The 19,478-nt window shown below is 47.7% G+C and overlaps 1 protein-coding gene across 2 annotated transcripts; it reads left to right on the top strand.

Moving 5' to 3' along the window:
- The first annotated feature begins 10,287 nt into the window (after positions 1-10,287).
- On the top strand, positions 10,288-19,012 carry TRIM56 (tripartite motif containing 56). Of its 2 annotated transcripts, XM_059693591.1 has the most exons (3): positions 10,288-10,555; positions 11,691-11,767; positions 11,863-19,012. In XM_059693591.1, exons 2-3 carry the CDS (start codon positions 11,721-11,723, stop codon positions 14,153-14,155), a joined length of 2,340 nt encoding a protein of 779 aa, XP_059549574.1. In that variant the 5' UTR covers positions 10,288-10,555; positions 11,691-11,720; the 3' UTR covers positions 14,156-19,012. The 2 variants fall into 2 exon arrangements, with proteins under 2 accessions (XP_059549574.1, XP_059549575.1); XM_059693592.1 differs by lacking the exon at positions 11,691-11,767.
- Positions 19,013-19,478: the final 466 nt, after the last annotated feature.

Raw genomic sequence — 19,478 nt, 5'->3', positions numbered from 1 at the left:
AGTGGTTAAGCGTGGACCCATGAACCAGTGAGGGGCATGCAGGAGGTAGCAGATGGATCGATGTTTCTCTCTATCCCTCTCCCGCCCTCTCTCTCTAAAAACCAATGAAAAACATATTTTAAAAAAAAGAGGGAGGTGAAGGGGTCTCTGGGGGTATATCAGAATAGAGGGGGGCATAGGGCCTCTGATGATTGGCAAGAGCAGTCCTCAAGCTCTCAGGCACCTCCCAGAACCCAGAAACAAGGAGAGGTGACTTGGCTTCGTTGTTGTCCTTTTCGGTCAGCTTCGGCAGGATAAGAGCTCCCTCTGGTGGGCCGGGGTGGCAAAGACAGCTCGGAGTGGATTGCACTGCTGGGTGGGCTACGTGCAGGGTAGCAAAAAGGAGCATTCAGAGAGGGAGGAGGGCATAGGCCTAGAGAGGAGCCAGTTTTAAGCAGGGAGTGATCAACACTTCCACATGTCAGACAGGCCTCATTAATTAGCATAGGCCTGGTTAATTTACATAAGTGCAGCAAGAGGTGTAAACGAACACATGTAAACCTCTTCAAGTACTGTTCAAACTTATAAAATGGGAATACTACCGATGAGATAGGATCTCACCCCAACTTATAGGCATTGCAGAGGAAATGTTGTGGAAGGAGTTTCTTGGCCTTGGTTCTAGTCTCAGGATAGAAGAGCAAATAATAGAGGCTTTTAAGTCCAAGCCAAGATTCCTTTAGAAAATTTCCATATAGAAGTTATGAGGTTCCAACTACCAGAAAATAAACTTCCTTAGCACGGTGAGGCTGGGACCTTAAAAAAGCAAATAAGTAAAATGTCAGAGAGGTCAAGGAGGGTAAAAGGAGAAAGGGACTACTGTCAGCCTGGGCTGCAAAGCAAGGTTTGCTGTCACTGGAAACCTGATCCTGGAGCTTCTGGTCCTGGGCTATGAAGGCTGGCTGATCAGGGACTAGATGACTTTTGAGTGACTCAAAGCAATTGTGGTTGCTACAAGAGTGATTGAAGGAGAAACCAAGATGGCGGCATAGGTAAACACCGGAAATTGCTGCCTCACACAACCACTTCAAAAATACAACTAAAAGACAAAATGGACATCATCCAGAACCACAGGAAGGCTGGCTGAGTGGAAATTCTACAACTAGAAGGAAAGAGAAAAGCACACTGAGACTCAGAGGAGGTGCGGTGCAGAAGTAAAGTGCAGAGGTACAGAGGTGCACTTGGAAAGGGCTGGCAACTGAGGACACGGTTGTCTTTTTCAATCGGGAGGGAGTCTCAAGCTCCCAACTGCTCTGAACTCCAGTTCTGGGCGAGTCTCTGGGGACCCAGACTCATATGGGGAGAAACTGGACTGTCTGGCATTAGTTGGAACTTGAGGGCGGCTTTCTCTCAGAGGTGCTTGTAGCAATTACCGGAACACTGAGACACGGGGCCTCTTAGGGTAGGACTGAGGATCTGCCATAGCTGTTTGCTCCGCCCTGTTGATTCCCTGAGACCCCGCCCCACCCAAGCTGTGCGCAGAGGCTTTTGCATATGAAAGGTCTGGCCCTTTGCAATCTGAAAATTACCTAACAAACTGCAGCTGGTTTTTAGAGAGAGAGGGTGGGAGAGGGATAGAGAGAAACATCGATCCATCTGCTACCTCCTGCATGCCCCTCACTGGTTCATGGGTCCACGCTTAACCACTGAACCATACCAGTCGGACCAACCTCCCTCTTATACTAGTAAATCTCCCACAAAGATTCCCCTCCACAGGACAGCAGGTGCAAATTATAAAGGGGCACCAAGAAAACTCGTTAATCAGCCTAAATAATATTTTAATGCAATATATATTTTTAAAATCCACAATGAACTAAACATCAAAACTGTAAAGACAGGATCAACATGACCAAATTTCCCTTTTGCTCAGGCCTCAGTTCAGCTCTGCAGGGCCTTGCTGAGTTCGACCCCCGTCACTAACTCAAGGACTTCTTTTCTGTATTTGCTTCTCTTCGACATCACCGTTCATCTCTACCCTGACTTTTAATAACTTCATTAGTGTTTTAAAACCTTTCCACAAAGTCCAGGCCTAGACGGCTTCATTGAGGAATCCATCAAACATTTAAGGCAGAAGTAATATCAATTCTATGCAAACACTTTCAGGAAACAGGAAAATGGAACACTTTCCAACCTATTTTATGTGGTTAATATTACCCTAATATCAAAGAGAGACAAAGACATCACATGAAAATAAAATAACAGACCAATATCACTCAGGAACATAAACACAAAAATTCTTTTTTTTAAGTATATTTCTATTTATTTCAGAGCGGAAGGGAGAGGGAGAGAGAGAGAGAAACATCAATGATGAGAGAGAAGCATTAATCAGCTGCCACCTGCACACCCCCTACTGGGGATCGAGCTTGCCACTCAGACACGTGTCCTTGACCAGAATCAAACCTGGGACCCTTTGGCTTGCAGGCCAATGCTCTATCCACTGAGCCAAATTAGCTAGGGTAGACACAAAAATTCTTAACAAAATATTTGCAAATTGTATCCGGCAACATATAAATAGGATTGTACACTATTGCTAAATGTTTTTTTCTGGAAATGTACCATTGATTTAACTCTAAAAATAAATTAATGTAGTATACCACATTAATAGAATAAAGAAAAAAAACACATTATCTCAATTAATGCGGAAATTTTTACAAAATCCAATACCCATTCATGATTAAAAATAAAAACTCTCAATAAATCAGAAATAGAGGAAATTTTCTCAATCTGTTAAAGGACAGCTACAAAAAACCTAGAGCTAACATCATACCTAATTATGCAGATTGGCTGCTTTGCCCCCATGGCCAAGAACAAGACAAGAATGTCTGCTCTCAGCACTTTCACTCAATATTTTGCTGGAGATTCTAGCTAGTACAAAAAGGCAAGAAAAAAGCGAAAGGCATACTGATGGGAAGAAATAAAACTGTCTTTATTCATGAATGACATGGCCTTGAACGTAAAAAGTCCTAAGGAATGTACAAAAAGAAAAAAACAAAAAAGCTAACAGGTGAGTTTAGCAAGGCCATAGGCTATTAGACCAAAACATAAAAAAACAGTTCTATTTCCAAAACTAGCAATAAACAATAAAAATTGAAATTAAAAATTTTTATTCAACAAAGCATCCCCAAAATAAAATATTTAGGAACAAATTTAGCAAAAGAAGTGCAAAACCTATACACTGAAAACTAAAAAACATTGCTGAGAGGTTTAAAGAAGAGACAAAGGCAGGGTGGGGCAAAAGTAGGTTAACAGTTGTTTATACGTAAAATACAATTAATAAACAAGAATAAACTCTGCTTCATGTACTCACAACTATAAATCTACTTTTGCTCCACCTTGTAAATGAAGAGACATATATTATGTTCATAAATTAAAATATTCAATACTATTAAGATGGTAATTATTTCTAAATTGATCTATAGATTCAATGAAAATTCCAGACAGCTTTTTTAATAATTGACCTTCTGATTCTAAGTATCAGACCTTCTGATACTTTGTTTGGAAATGCAAAGAACCTAGAATAGCCAAAATAGTTTTGAGTAAACAAAGATTGAGAACTCTACCTGATTTCAAAAGTTTTCTGTGAAGTTACAGTAATCATGACAGTGTGGCATTGACATAAGGATAGACATGTAGAATAATGGAATAGAACAGGAAATCCAGAAATAAACACATTTATGGTCAATTGTTTTTTGACAAAGATGCTAAAATAATTCAAGGAGAAAAATATGCATTGCCATAGCTGGTTTGGCTCAGTGGATAGAGTGTCGGACTGTGGACTGAAGGGTCCTGGGTTCAATTCCAGTCAAGGGCATGTACCTCGGTTGCAGACTTGATCCCCAATAGGGAGTGTGCAGGAGGCAGCCAATCAATGATCCTCTCTCATCATTGATGTTTCTATTTCTCCCTCTCCCTTCCTCTCTGGAATAAATAAAGCATATATTTTTTAAAAAGATGTGTTGTTGTTTTCAAAAAATAGTGGTTGGAACAATGAGACACCCATATGCAAACAAATACACATTACCTCAAAATATGTACAAAAATTAACTCAAAATGGATCACAGACCTAAATATCAGTGTTAAAGTTATAAAACTTCTAGAAGAAATTCACTGTGACCTTGAGTTGGGCAAAGATTTCTTAAACATGACACCAAAACATAAACCATAAAAGAATAAATTGATAAATTGGATTCATAAAAATTAAAAATGTTTGCCCATAAGCATTGTTAATAAGGTACAGATTGGGAGATGTTTGCAAATCACAAATCTGACAAGTGACTTATACAGAATATATAAAGAACTCTTAAAACAACAGTAGGCCGTAACTGGTTTGGCTCAGTGGATAGAGCGTCGGCCTGCGGACTGAAAGGTCCCAGGTTCGATTCCGGTCAAGGGCATGTACCTTGGTTGCGGGCACATCCCCAGTAGGAGGTGTGCAGGAGGCAGCTGACCGATGTTTCTCTCTCATTGATGTTTCTAACTATCTCTCTCCCTTCCTCTCTGTAAAAAATCAATAAAATATATTTTAAAAAAACAAAACAAAAACTCAACAATAGTTTAAAAAATCCAATTTAAAAAACTGGCAAAAGAACAGACACTTCACCAGATATATAGAGGGGAGATAAGCATGTGAAAATATGTTCAACATCATTAGCCATCAGGAAAATGCCAACTAAAACCATGATGAAGTATCACATCTATTAGGAGACTAAAATTTAAAAAACTGACAATATGCCCGGCCAGCATGGTTCAGTGGTTAAGTGTCGACCTATGAACCAGGAGGTCGAGATTCAATTCCCAGTCAGGGCACATGCCCCGGTAGCAGGCTTGATTCCTAGTTTGTGCCATGCAGGAGGCAATCAATGATTCTCTCTCATCATTGATGTTTCTATTTCTTTCTCCCTCTCTCTTCCTCTCTGAAATCCTATATAATAAAAGGCTAATATGCAAATTGACCAAACAGCAGAATGACTGTTCACTATGACACGCACTGACTGAGGGGCAGACGCTCAATGCAGGAGCTGCTCCCTGGTGGTCAGTGCGCTCCCACAGGGGGAGCGCCACTCAGCCAGAAGCCCTGAGCCAGGCTCACGGCTGGTGAGTGCAGCGGTGGTGGTGGGAGCCTCTCCCGCCTCCACAGCAGGGAGAGGGCCTAAGCCATCAGTCAGACATCCCCTGAGGGCTCCCAGACTGTGAGAGGGCACAGGCCAGGCTGAGGAACCCTGCCTCCCAAGTGCACGAATTTTGTGCACCAGGCCTCTAGTCAATAATAAAATAAAATAATAAATAAAATAAAATAAAATAAAAATCTGACAATGCTAAATGCTGATGATGATGTGGAGAAAATGGATCTCATACATCCTTGGTGGGAAGGTAAAATGGTACAGCCACTCTGAAAAATGTTTTGGCAGTTCTTTGTAAAACTAAACATACACTAACCATACAACCAAGCAATCATGCTTCTGAGCATTTATCCCAGAGACATGAAAACTTATGTTCACACAAAAAACTATATAAATGTTCATAGTAACTGAACTATATAAATGTTCAGTATTTGTAATAACCCCAAACTGGAAACAATCTGAATGTCTTCCAATGGGAGAATGGATAAATTGTGGTACATTTAATGGAATATGACTCGGCAATAAAAAGAAATGGGCTATTGATATATATGCAACAATGTGCATGAATCTTAAGAACAGTAAGTAACAGTCTCCAAATGTGTAATTCTTTATGATTCCACTTATATAACATTCCTGAAATGATAAAATTATGGAGATGGAACACAGATCGGGGCTGAGAGAGGTTAGGGATGGAGGGAGGAAGTGTCTTTGTATTGATGGAACAATTTGGTTTCTTGATTATAGTGGTGATTACATATATCTATACTTGTGATAAAATTGCATAGAACTATATATATTATAGAACACACACACTCTTGAGTGCATGTAAAAACTGGTGAAATATGAATGAAATCTGTAGTCTAGTTAATAGTATTTTTCCAATGTCAGTCTCCTTGTTTTTATATTGTACTATATATGATTGTGTTGTTAACCACATGACTATATACATTCCTCAAAACTCATTCAACTATAGGCTTAAATTAGTGATTTTTATTATGTGTAAATTATACCTCAGAAAGCTAATTTTAAAATGTGAACTAACCCTGGCTGGTGTGACTCAGTAGTTAGAGCGTCAGCCCAGGCAACCGAAGGGTCGAGGGCTTGATTCCAGGTCATACCTGTGTTGTGGGTTTGCACCCCCACCCCCATGGGAGCATGTGCTGGAGGCAACCAGTCCACTGGTTTTTTTCTCTCATATCAATGTTTTTCTCTCTCTCTCTTTCTCTCTCTCTCTCTCTCCTCTCTTCCACTCTCTGAAGAGCAATTTTTTTTTTCTTTGCTCTAGCTGGTTTGCTCAGTGAATAGAGCGTCAGCCTAGAGGCCAAGTCCCAGGTTTAATTCCAGTCAAGGGCATGTACTTTGGTTGCAGGCTTGTGCAGAAGGCAACCAAGTGATGTGTTTCTCTCACATCAATGTTTCTCTCTGTCTTTCCCTCTCTCTTCCACTCTCCCTAAAAATCAATGGAAAAAAATCCCTGGGTAAGGATTAACAACAACAACAAAAATTATATATATATATATATATCTCCTCACCTGACTGGTGTGGCTCAGTAGTTGAGCATCGACCTATGAATAAGGAGGTCACAGTTCGATTCCCCATCAGGGTACATGCCTGGGTTGTGGGCTCGATCCCCAGTGTGGGGCGTGCAGGAGGCAGCTGATCAATGATTCTCCCTCATCACTGGTGTTTCTACCTCTCCCTCCCTCTCCCTATACACACACACTCTGGTGAGAATTAACAAAAAAATGTGAAATAATAAGTACAGCCATCTAAAAAGGGAGAAAGGGAGGGAGGGAGGGAAGGAGGGAGGAAAAACAACTTGGAGGTAACAAAAAATATACAAGGCAAAGAAAACTAAAACACACACATAGTACATATGTCAGAGGTAGGAGACAGTGATTCCACACAGTAAAAATAGGTGTAAAAAAAGAAGGGATTTATGAATTTGGTTTCGCACCAAATATTAGGATTGCTGAAGAAGAAACACACGAGGCCAAAAGGGGTACAGAATTATAAATGTATTAGGTCATCTGGATAACCAAATGGGTTGAGCTCCAAAATGGCACCAGCACGCAGGCATGGGGAGTCAGAGATTGTAAAGGCATTGGCTTTTTCTGGGCGGAGAATTCTCTGGGCAGGTCCTGAGGGGAAAGATAATGGTCTTAGCAAGTGGAATGTGGTCTCAGCTGAAGGGAACGTAGGCCGTGAAGTGGCCTAAAGGTCAGTTCCCAAGGGAGGGGGTGTGGGTTCGTTTATTTGATCAGACTTAACATATACTATAAATACAATTATGTAAAATGTATTTCATATGGACAGTGAACAAAGGAAATATACACAGAAGAAATATTTTGTTACAATGAGGACATGTATTTTTAAATGTATTTTAAATTATCCTTATTATGTATGTAAATTAAGATTAAAAATCTTTGCTCACCCTCCCAACACCCCCAAGTACCTGCAGAATAAAGTCCAAACTTTCCAAATCCTATAATGCCTCCCCACGACCTTAAGACCTTATAGGATTCTAAACAGGAAGCTTTAGTTTGTTCTGCCTGCTCAACTGCCATTTCCTGACTCTAATCTCCAACCAACCACATTCCAACCAGACCAACCCCCTTCCCCCAGAGTCTTCTTGAGGTGCCCTCAGCTTCCAGCAACTATTTCCACCCTACCCCAAATTCCTTCTCCCCTGCACATGAAACCATGGTAATGTTAGGGGCAAAAATTGAATATTGGAGACTAGCTATAATAAGAAATGTTAATCGTGCTATGTTAACCATGGTTGTTTTGTTCTGGTTAAAGAATGCACATTCCAACCTGGCTGGGAGGGGTACCTGGGAGCTCACCTGGAAATTCGGCCCATTCTCTACCCTGGGAGCTGCCAGTTATCATGGAAAGATTAACAGCCAGAGGCACCAGCCCTTTGCATACCCCAAAGCTTTGGCAAACCCCAGCCCTCATTGCCTATAAACTGCCCACTTTGCATGCCCATTCTTACCTCTTTTGCCTACTCCCCCATGTAATCTTTGTCCTTCTACCCAAGATAAACAGCTGGCTTATGGGGGGGGGGGGCGGGTAGCAAATTTTGTGGATGACCTGCTGCTCTCCCATACTGCTTGCATTATTGGAATAAACACTCATATATGATTCAATGCTGCCTCTGCTTAATTGGCTCAAGTAATGACAGGCAGCCCAGAGCCATTGATTGTCCGGTCTCAGTAATGCTTATCAATGAGCTGTAGTTGAGTTATCACTTGGTTTAGGAGCCTTTTCTCAGAGTAGAGAAACTATAATGCTGGGGCCTGGCCACACACAGCAGACCCTTTAAGCTTTGTTCAACATTAAGGGAGGCTGGGTAGGACAGTAACTGTAATGTCTGCTCTTTCAGGAAGCCTTCCTGATTTCTCTACCACCACCACCATTCCAGGAACAGATAAATTCTCCTTCGTTCGGATCATCATAGCACTTATGTGGCTTCCTCGAGTGAATCACTTTTCCTCTCTCTAACTCAGTTTCCTCACCTGTAAAATGAAGGCAATAATGATACTTATCTCACCAGGTTACTGTGAGGATTAAATCAGGATATGTTTACAACACCCCGCGTCAAGCTCATGCTAAATACCCAATGAAAGGAGCCGTGTGGTGATTATTTTGGCACCTTAATGACATTTGTCTTACTTGTCTCCTATTGCTCCATGTACACATTTCACCTCCCCAGTTAGATTGCAAACTCTCTGTGGGCAGGGGCGCATATCTTGTTTATCTTTGTATATTCCGTAGTGCATGGCACACTGTCTGTGCACAGTGGGCTTTTAACAAATCATTCTTGAATGTACACAACAAGCACACTCAGAGGCCATGCGCATGTGTAGGTGTGTGCAAAACCTCAGGGCACACCTATGCCAATACATTTTTCTGTCCTCATCTTGGCGGACATTCTGGTCTGTAGCATTCCACACCACCGGTCATTCTCCAGCTATGACTCCTGTGATCTCTCTCTTGGATTTCCACCTACCCCTCTGGCAACTACTTCAGACTCCTTCCATCCCCAACCGCTCCCCCACGTGCCCTTAAATGTCTGTGTTCCCCGTAGTGCCATCTCAGCCCTGTTCTTCTCCCTTTGGACACTGTTGCGTGACCTCGTCTAACCCATAGATACACACGGGAGATGTATGAAAACGTCACCAGCCTAGCCCTCCCTCCTGACCTCTAGACCTCCAAAACCTGATCGGCATCCTGCCCTCCTTCCTGCACCTCCCTCCCAGGCCGATCGCAAGTCCCGTGGCTTCTTTTGCCTTGCACGGTAACAGGGTCAGCTCAGACCCCCCCCCCCGCACCCCCCCCCCCCAACACACACACATTTTTCACTTGGGCCCTGTAGTCAGGTTCTCCTCTGTTCTCTCAGCTGCTGCGAGGGCGCTCTCCTTAGTTGGGTTTCCTGCTGAAACCCTGTCATTGTGGATGAAGGGGTGTGTACCTGAAGAGGTATATGATGAATCAACTATAGTAAAAATGTTAACTGCAGAATCCAAGTGGTGAATATAGGAGTGTTTGTTGCAATTCTTTCCATTTCCTTGTGCTTCAAATTTTTCATAAGATGTTGGGGGAAATATCCTTCAGTGATTTCTTTTAGATTTTTGGATGAAACGCAAGACTCCATGCCGTTCATAAGGCCCTTTAAGATCTGGCCATGCTGCCTCCTTCTACACCCTCATCTGCCACCACTCACATGCCCCCTTCCCACAAACCAGCCTAGGTTACTGAGAGCCACCCAGGAGAGTCGTGCCATTTCATTCCTCTGTGTCCGCGTACTTGCTGTTCCTTCTTCCCAGAACACTCTTCCCTGTATTCTTCTCCAGCGACCCCCAAGCCCCTGGTCACTCTCTAAACTCATCTCAAATGGCGCCTCCTCCAGGAAGCTTTTGCTGAACCCCTCGGATGGAGGCCCCTTATCTGGTTCCCCCAGGCTCTCCCATAGCTCAGCCGAAGGTTAAGCCACCAGGGCCTCACCCAGGGCTGGATTTGCAGATAAGCTGCAGCGCTGGAAGCCGGCCTGAGAACTGGGGTCTGAATCACAGATGAGCTCTAATTTTTCCCCTCAGAGGAGCAAACATGCTCAGCTCGGAGCAAGTCCCGAGGCTACACCTGACCCGCAGACCCCGGAGCCTGCTGGAGGGGCTCGAGCTCTGATGGGGGTGGGGCCCCCAAGAAGAGGTCCTGGCGGGGTGGGGAAGAAGGCGGGGCCGGAGGCTGTGCTGGTCGGTGTCCCGGAGCTGGGACGGAAGTTGCCAAGTACAGTTAGTTTCAGTTTTGTTTCTCTTGCAGGCACCTTGCCGCAGCCGTGTCCAGGCCTCGGCCCCCCACTCCTGGTGCTGGAGCCCAAGGTCAGCTGAGGCCAGGTAAGGAGAGGCAGGGGGAGGGGAGCTGAAGGAAGAGCTAAACTGTAGGGAGTTGGGGGAAGGGAGAGAGCGCACGGGAGGAAGAGGAAGGGAGGGGGGAGGCGGGGAGAGGGACCCGGAAGTCAGGAGGAGAGGGGAGGCTGGGCGGGAGCACCCCCACTTCACCCCACGGGACCAGAGGTCCGAGGCTTCCCTGGGAAAGACCCCTTCCCACTCTCTGAGCTCTGTCCCCAGCCCCCACTTGCCGGAAGTTTGGGGGAAATTCCCTAAGTCCCTTCAGTATTTCACAGCCACTGTGCTGGGAGCTGGGGGGGATCCCCAGATGAGCCTCACGCATCTCAGACCCTTCAGAGGTTTCTAGGAGAGCAGAGGGCCTCTTGCAGCAGGAAAGACTGAAAGAAGAGGACTCTAGGACAACGATGGCGAACCTATGACACGTGTGTCAGAGGTGACACGCGTGTCAGAGGTGACACGCGAACTCACTTTTTTGGTTGATTTTTCTTTGTTAAATGGCATTTAAATATATAAAATAAATATCAAAAATATAAGTCTTTGTTTTACTATGGTTGCAAATATCAAAAAAATTTCTATATGTGACACGGCACCAGAGTTAAGTTAGGGTTTTTCAAAATGCTGGCACGCCGAGCTCAAAAGGTTCGCCATCACTGGTCTAGGAGTTGAGGCAAAGGCTACTGTGACCCCAGGCCCAGCGGCTGGAAGGAGCGGGCAGGGCAGCCCCTTCCCCTCAGCCTCCCTGCTGCCTGCTCTAGAACCCATTTCAGGAAGTCAGGGCATGAAGCGGGGCCCCCGCTACCAATGAAGCCACCCCCAGGGTCTAGAAGACAGGTGTCTGCCCGGGGGAAATTGGGGCCCTTTATACTGCCCCAAAGGCCAGGAGCCAAGACAGCTCCGCCCACCTGGGCCTTCCACTGTGTCCCCCAACCCAGCACCTCGGCCCCAGCAGGATTCCCAGGACCTATTCACACAGGGGGCTTGGGTCTCACTTGCCACCAGGCTTGTTACTCTGTTAGCTCTCTGAGGCCAGGGGTTTCTCTTCTCGGTCTTGTCATTTCTTATATCTCTTAACACGTGCAAGCGGCACTGACTTTTTTCGTATTTGCTGAATGTATGCAAGGAGAAGGGCAGCTCCCTGGCTCAAGAGCAAATGGCCAGAGAACTCAGAAGACCAGAAGAAAATTCCTGGCCATTCAGGTGATTCTCCAGTCCTGGTGGGGCTTGAGCGTAGGGGGAGAGGCAGGAGGGCAGGCTGGTGGTGTGTTCTGCTAATCCTGACTCTTGGCTTGCAGCATGATGTCCCAGGGATCCTCACCCTCCCTTCTGGAGGCCCTGAGCAGCGACTTCCTGGCCTGTAAAATCTGCCTGGAGCAGCTGCGGGCACCCAAAACCTTGCCCTGCTTGCATACCTATTGCCAGGACTGCCTCGCCCAGCTGGCGGAAGACGGCCACCTCCGATGCCCTGAGTGCCGTGAGACCGTGCCAGTGCCACCAGCTGGCGTGGCCGCCTTCAAGACCAACTTCTTTGTCAATGGGCTCCTGGATTTGGTGAGGGCTCGGGCTGGTGGAGACCTGCATGCAGGAAAGCCAGCCTGTGCGCTGTGCCCCCTGATGGGGGGTGCCAGTGCCGGGGGGCCAGCCACAGCCCGGTGCCTAGACTGTGCTGATGACCTGTGCCAGGCCTGTGCCGATGGGCACCGCTGCACCCGACAGACTCACACCCACCGAGTGGTGGACCTGGTGGGCTACAGGGCAGGGTGGTATGACGAGGAGGCCCGGGAGCGCCAGGCAGCCCAGTGCCCCCAGCACCCAGGCGAGGCCCTGCGCTTCCTGTGCCAGCCCTGTTCCCAGCTACTGTGCCGTGAGTGTCGCCTGGATCCCCACCTGGATCACCCCTGCCTGCCCCTGGCTGAAGCTGTGCGTGCCCGGAGACCAGGCCTGGAGGAGTTACTAGCAGGTGTGGACACGAACCTGGCCGAGCTAGAGGCTGCCCGGATGGTGGAAAAGGAAGCCTTAGCCCGCCTGCGGGAGCAAGCGGCCAGGGTGGGGACACAGGTGGAGGAGGCTGCTGAGGGGCTTCTCCGGGCCCTCCTGGCCCAGAAGAAGGAGGTGCTGGGGCAGCTGCGGGCCCACGTGGAGGCTGCTGAGGAGGCTGCTCGGGAAAGGCTGGGCGAGCTGGAGAGCCGGGAGCAGGTGGCCCGGGCCGCGGCTGCCTTTGCCCGTCGGGTGCTCAGCCTCGGTCGCGAGGCCGAGATCCTCTCGCTGGAGGGGGCGATTGCCCAGAGGCTCCGGCAGCTGCAGGGTTGTCCCTGGATGCCTGGACCAGCCCCCTGTCTGCTGCCCCAGCTGGAGCTCCATCCTGGGCTCCTGGACAAGAACAGCCACCTGCTGTGGCTCTCCTTTGAGAATCAGCAGTCCCAGAAGGACAGTGGGAAAGATGGAGCTGGGAGCCAGGGAGGTGAGGAAACCCAGAGCCCCAGAGAGGATGGAGCCAAGATGGAGAGACAAGGTGCCGCCCAGCCCCAGAGCAGGGATGGAGCCCAGACCCCAAAAGAGGACAGAGCCCAGCTGCCCCAGGAAAATGGAGCCCAGACCCCAAAGACAGACAGAGCCCAGGCCCCGAGAGAAGGCAGATCGCAGATGCCTCAAGAGGATGGAGAAGTCCAGACTGCAGGGGGCGGCAGATCCAACAAGAAGAGGAAATTCAAAGGCAGGCTCAAGTCCATCTCCCGGGAGCCCAGCCCTGCGCCCGGGCCCAACCTGGAGGGCTCTGGCCTCCTCCCCAGGCCCATCTTTTCCTGCAGCTTTCCCACTCGGATGCCTGGAGACAAGCGGTCTCCCCGGATCACTGGGCTCTGTCCCTTTGGCCCCCGGGAGATCCTGGTGGCTGATGAGCAGAACAGGGCTCTGAAGCGCTTCTCCCTTAATGGCGACTACAAAGGAGCTATCCCTGTCCCCGAGGGCTGCTCCCCGTGCAGCGTGGCCGCCTTGCAGGGTGCGGTGGCCTTCTCAGCTGGGGCTCGGCTGTACCTCATCAGCCCCGACGGTGAGGTGCAGTGGCGCCGGGCGCTGAGCCTGTCCCAGGCCAGCCATGCGGTGGCTGCCATGCCGAGTGGGGACCGGGTGGCTGTCAGTGTGTCGGGCCACGTGGAGGTGTACAACATGGAAGGCAGTCTGGCCACCCGCTTCATCCCTGGGGGCAAGGCCAACCGAGGCCTTCGGGCACTGGTGTTTCTGACCACCAGTCCCCAGGGCAATTTTGTGGGGTCAGATTGGCAGCAGAATAGTGTGGTAGTCTGCGATGGGCTGGGTCAGGTGATTGGGGAGTACGGAGGACCAGGCTTGCATGGCTGCCAGCCAGGCTCCGTGTCTGTGGATAAGAAGGGCTATATTTTTTTGACCCTCCGAGAGGTCAACAAGGTGGTGATCCTGGACCCGAAGGGGTCATTGCTAGGCGACTTCCTGACAGCCTATCATGGCCTGGAAAAGCCCCGGGTGACCACCATGGTGGACGGCAGGTACTTGGTCGTGTCCCTCAGTAATGGGACCATCCACATCTTTCGGGTCCGCTCTCCTGACAGTTAAAGGACTGGGACTGGGGTGGAACTGGGTGGGGTTGGGGAGGGAGTGGGGCAGGGTTATCATGGGAGGTGGTGGACGAGGCATTTTCCCAGAGGGCAGGTGTTGGCAACCTTTCCATGTAACGTGCCACACTGCCAACCCCTTTTTGGGTGTGCAGAGTTAGGGACCAAGGCTTGGGGCATGACCAAAGTTCTCAGAAGCAGAGGAGGAGGGACTGGCAGGGTGCTGGGAGTTAACCACCTCTTGCTTTTTGTGGGTGACTGCCCCCACCATCACCGCCACCCCCTCTGCTACTCTTGTTATAGTTTAAGTCTCTGAGATTGGTAAGCTTGTCCTAATTTGCATTCTTCGAAACAATTCCTGGTGGAGGAGCCCAGCGGGAGTCTTGGGGAGGTGGGCAGAAGTCCTCTGAGCCCACAAGGTCTCAGGGTGTGTCAGGCACATGCCTCTGAAAGGGCTGAGAACTGGCTCTCCCCAGATTGGGACAGGGACACGCCGGGTCAGAAGAGGCCTGGGATTTCGAAATGGCAGTGAATGGCATCTCCCACAGCCGTGGGCGGGAGTGCAGGCTTCTCTGATAGTGGCGCCCCCCGTGCAGTATGGCGTGGGCTTCATGAGCTACCAAGTGCAGGGCCAGCCCAGACTAAGAGGGGTTTACCTCGAAGTCCACAAAGAGAATGTGCTGCTGGAAGACATCCTGGCAGGGTCAGAGTCCGATACCCGGGGTTCTGAGTGTGAGAGAAGGGACCCCAGGTGCCCCTGCCACCTCTGAGCCAAGACTTATGTAGGATCTCTTCTGTGTTGATATCTTTACATTTCCTGGAGTCTGTTTTTAGTTTCCTCTTAGTTTTCCAGCAAAATTCCGTTGGAGAAATGTTGGCTTTCGTTGGCTGAACTAAGGGGTGAGGGAATGTGTCCTTCGGTAGGCCACTGCTGCTGGGGCCAACAACCCGCCCTAGAGGCCTGCTGTGGGACTGGGGAGACAATCGCTGGAAACCCTAAGGGGTTGGTAGTGGGGCTAGGATGGTGGAGGAGTGAAAACCGGAGGGGAGGACCTTGGAGGTGAACCACAGCCACTGGTTCTTTGCGTAGGTCATGGCAATGGTGGAACTGAGGTGGACGTGTTTAGCCAGGGGCTGTCGAGAGATGACCTAAGGGAATCGTAATGTTAGGATCATGGACAATGGAGTGTTCGAGGGAACCAGGGGAATTAGGACAAGTCCAAATCGAAAGCGCAGAGCATGGAGGAGGGGACGTATTGCTTGTTTATTGACGTGATGGGGGAAATCTTCAAGGCCAGGTGAACAAATTCAATTATATAAAAATTGAAATGTGTACAGCAAAGAACGAAGATTTTAAAAAAACCAGTAAGATGAGAAAACTGCATATGTAGAATTGATCTGAGTAAGAGCTGAGCCTGCATATATGCAGTGACCAACATATCTTACTTGGTCAGAGGACCAAATAGGCTGTGTGCCCAGGAGGAAACGTGCACAAGCCAAGACTACTAAGCAAAACGATTTTTAAAAGTCAGCCGCTTTCATGTGTCAGAAATACATTTTTAAGATATGTTGTGGAGAAACAGACTCCTGGCACTATAAAATGGTGCTTCCTGGAGAGAATTTTAGCAATACTTGACAAGAGTACAAAAAAAAAAAAAAAATGACTGTAAAACTCAGTTATCTCACTTTGGGGAATATGTTCTGGGAAAATAATTCAAAAGAAAAAAAGTATTTGCACAGAGGTATTTGTGGCCACCCTATAAATTACAGTCTTGACTGGAAACTGCTCAGCTGTGGGGGACAGCTAAGTAGATTGTGGTCTGTTAGGACAATGAGCTACTGCCTTCATATATGATAACTATGAAAACTATTTACAAGAATATGTTGTGTGATGTAATCACAAGGCAAAAAAGAATTTGGATTATGATCACATGGTGATCGCAACAAGGTGAAAGCATGTCTGAATCATTACCAAGTGGAAATAGGTTCAAAATATGTAAATAGTCAGTGATTTGGGAGATTGGGTTCTTTCTGAGTTATTTTGTGCTGTTGTTACTCATATATGCACATTACTACTTAGTTATTTTTGTCCATTAAGTAACATATGCTTGAATATTTACTTTAAAAATACACCTCTATTAATGATATTCAAGAATAGCTACTGGATTTGCGAATGGATATGTCTCTTAGCACAAATGAGACTGTTCTGATAGAAGAGGGGCAGGAGTCAGGGGGAGAGTACCAGCTGGCCGGGCGTGGCAGGGAGAAAGGCCATCAGGGCAGGGGTCTATTCGGTGATTGACCAAGGAACCCTCTATGGGAAGGGTTACCAAGGTCAGTGATCCCTTAAGGGAGATCATGGTGGAGTGCTCAGAAGGCAGGGGAAGGTCTTGCTGAGTTTGCCAACTAATTCAGACCAACTGGAAACCAAGTGGTGGTTCTAAGGAACCAACTAGTGTCGGATGAGTTGCATTGGTGGGAGGGTCTGTCTTTGCCGCTCTGTCTGCAGAGTTAACAAAATGATGGCTCATAGTTGGTGCTCGGTCACACGTGTGAAATGAATTAATACCTGTGAAAGGGGATGGGACAGTGGTAAGCTACCAGAGATTTGCCACCTTAAATGACATAGCCCTATCCAACCAAGTTGTCCAAAACCTTGGCTTATGGGAAATCTCAAGCAGGGGGACACTGTGGACACAGTCCTCCATATGCTTGGGGAGGAGACAGTGGGGCGGTGTGGCCCAGCTCCCAGTCACAAAAGAGTTGAGATCGGGGTGTCCTGCTTATGTGTGTGGAGGGGGGCCTGGGGATCATACATCTTCAGGTTGGAGCAGCAGCTCTACAGAGCTGTATAGGAACCATATGCCGAGCACCTGGCTGGTGAAATGGCTCCAGCCAAGCGGCTCACCCAGGAGGCAAACCAGGAATAGAGACCTTTAGAAAGGAAGTGCCACCTGCCTACAAGAAGAAACCCTGATGCTCCAGGCATACAGGAGCCACGTGACTTTCCCGGAAGCCGTACGCATCTCGGAAAGCCAGGCATTGGAAGATTGACAGAAATTCTAAATTGTCCTCATTAAAGGGTAGGGGTGGGAAGGCACAGAACACTGGCAAAATATGAAATAGATGGGGAGTATCGCATTGAGCCAACTTAGGGTAAAATCCCCAGCATCTTAACTGTGACCTGGGAATTTTAACGAAACCCACAGAAAGCACCACTCAGCAGCGAGGGAAAGAGTTCTTGGTTAAACTACAGATCTTAAGCAATCAGGAACATTGTGAAAGATATGCCCCCATCCCCACTGGACCACGACAGTTAACTTGGCCCATCATTCCTTTTCCTGTTTGGAACTCTCCAGCGGGTGCATGTACTGGTGAGAGGAGAATGCCATTCACTCAGGTAGGGAGAAAGGGAGAGAAAACCTCTTTCATATACTAGTACTTTGCACCTAAAAAAGTGAATGAAGAAGCAGAGACCTGGGTTGAGTACCGGCTCTTCCACTTAATAACTATATCTTGGTCTAGCTCCCTAACCTCTCTGCGCCTCAGTTTCTACATCAGTTAAGTGGGGCTAATACTACCCACCATGCCCACCTCACAGGGTTGTGAGGACTGGGTGAGAAGTAGAATTATTTGTATTTTGTATGCCATAAAGCTCAAATCCGAGGTATTGGTTAGAAAAAAGTTCAGCTCACTTGTACTAACATAATACTCTTACATCAGTGTAAGCTTGAATGGGATGTTATGTGCACATATTGCAGATAAAAGCTCAACATCAATGTAGAGCGGTTACCTTTTCCTTTGGAGAAGACTTTTATTTTGCATTCCAGCAGCTATTTGAAGATGCCATGTACTATAACACAACTGTGATATAGGAGCAGAAGGGACCAGTGGCCAGCTTGCTAAAATGCAATGCTATTCCTAAAAGCCAGCTGAGAACCAGACTGTACTAATGAAGGACTGATAACTATAGATTCCTAGAGGTTCAAAATGGCAAGAGTGGCCTAATCTCTTGATAATCTAGAGAAAATATAATTTGGGAGGGAATAGCTCTCCTTTCATTGTAGTCTTACTATTACTGTGTCTATAAAGCCATGCTATATAATAAATCTACAGAGATAAAATTCCACAGGGGCAGAAGTCCAAGAGAGAAGGCAGATCTTCCAAGAAAATTGGTGAGGTCGGTGACCTGAGCTGGGTAGGTGGGTGTCAAGATCAAGGGACTTGACCATCTCTCCTTGGCAGGTCAGCTGGGAGCTAGAGTTATCCCATAAATTAAATGGGAGACTGGACAAGGGTCCAGAGTTCTGTTTTGGGGAGAATGTAGTCTTGGACTAGCTGGGGCAGAGAGCTACCAGGGAGAGCATTCCGATGCAGGTTTAGGAAGATTGGTAACTTGACCAGAGGTAGTAGAACCATCCTACCCAACTGGTTGGTGAGTATAGTTTAGTTAAATGGATCAGGACAAAAGCAAAAAAGGATCTTTGAGGGACCACAGATGCCTTTGGTTGCAGGAGTGGATAAGGTGCAGCAGGGTCGGGGTGGGCCTCACCTGAAGCCCCAGGTGAGGAATCTTTGGGACCAAATAGAGAAGGGCCTGTGTATAAAGAGGCGATCAGGAAGTAGCCTTGAGGTTTTAGAAGGCCGCCTGACTTGTCTCAGGAGAACATTTGAACTGGTTGGCGTATCAGCCAAGAGAGAGGGTTGAAATTGTAACTGGGGCTTCGTTATCTATGGTGTCAGCCCAGGAAATTTCTTTTAGTTGAAATGGGCTGAAAAATGTGCTGTAAACTCTCATTCCTTCAGTTGTGTTTATATCTTTATCCTGTTGCTGAATAAATTCTTTTTAAAATTTTGAGCCTTTTCTCAGGTGGTTCATGGGTATGGGGGACTGTTAACACCCAGGCCCCGATGGCAAAGGGAAAATATATCATGGCCACCCCTGCTGTAGCTCCAAAGATGCCAGCCCAGTACTTGGGAGGCATAGTCACCATCTGTGGTCCCGCCCTTGTCCTGGGCCACTCCTGCTTGTAGCAGAGGGGCCCTCTAGGCAAAAAGGTGTACCTTCCAAGCTAATGCTTGGTGGGAGCCAGCAGGTGATCTGGCCCAGCCGGACTGCACACATGAACACTCAGGTGAGGTATGACTGGGTGATGAGCCCGGGTCAGGGTAGCTGTGCCCACTACTGATCTCTGCTGGCGTTCTGTTTTGGGGAAACCAAATGAATATCGTGAATACCTTCTAGCATGCTGCATTGGCAAGCTCACAGTGGCCCCTGCAGGGCTGGGAGGTATCAGGCTGTAGGAATATCTGCCTGCTGGCAC

The sequence above is a fragment of the Myotis daubentonii genome, chromosome 4 (assembly GCF_963259705.1).
Source record: "Myotis daubentonii chromosome 4, mMyoDau2.1, whole genome shotgun sequence".
Taxonomy (NCBI): domain Eukaryota; kingdom Metazoa; phylum Chordata; class Mammalia; order Chiroptera; family Vespertilionidae; genus Myotis; species Myotis daubentonii.
The sequence above is the reverse complement of the archived record's forward strand: the minus strand, read 5'-3'. Positions and strand labels throughout refer to the sequence as shown.

Coding starts and splice junctions, on each gene's coding strand:
- TRIM56 (XM_059693591.1), top strand. CDS start 11,721: ATGGCCAGAGAACTCAGAAGACCAGAAGAAAATTCCTGGCCATTCAG. Junction 11,768..11,862: donor GAAAATTCCTGGCCATTCAG/GTGATTCTCCAG, acceptor CTTGGCTTGCAG/CATGATGTCCCAGGGATCCT.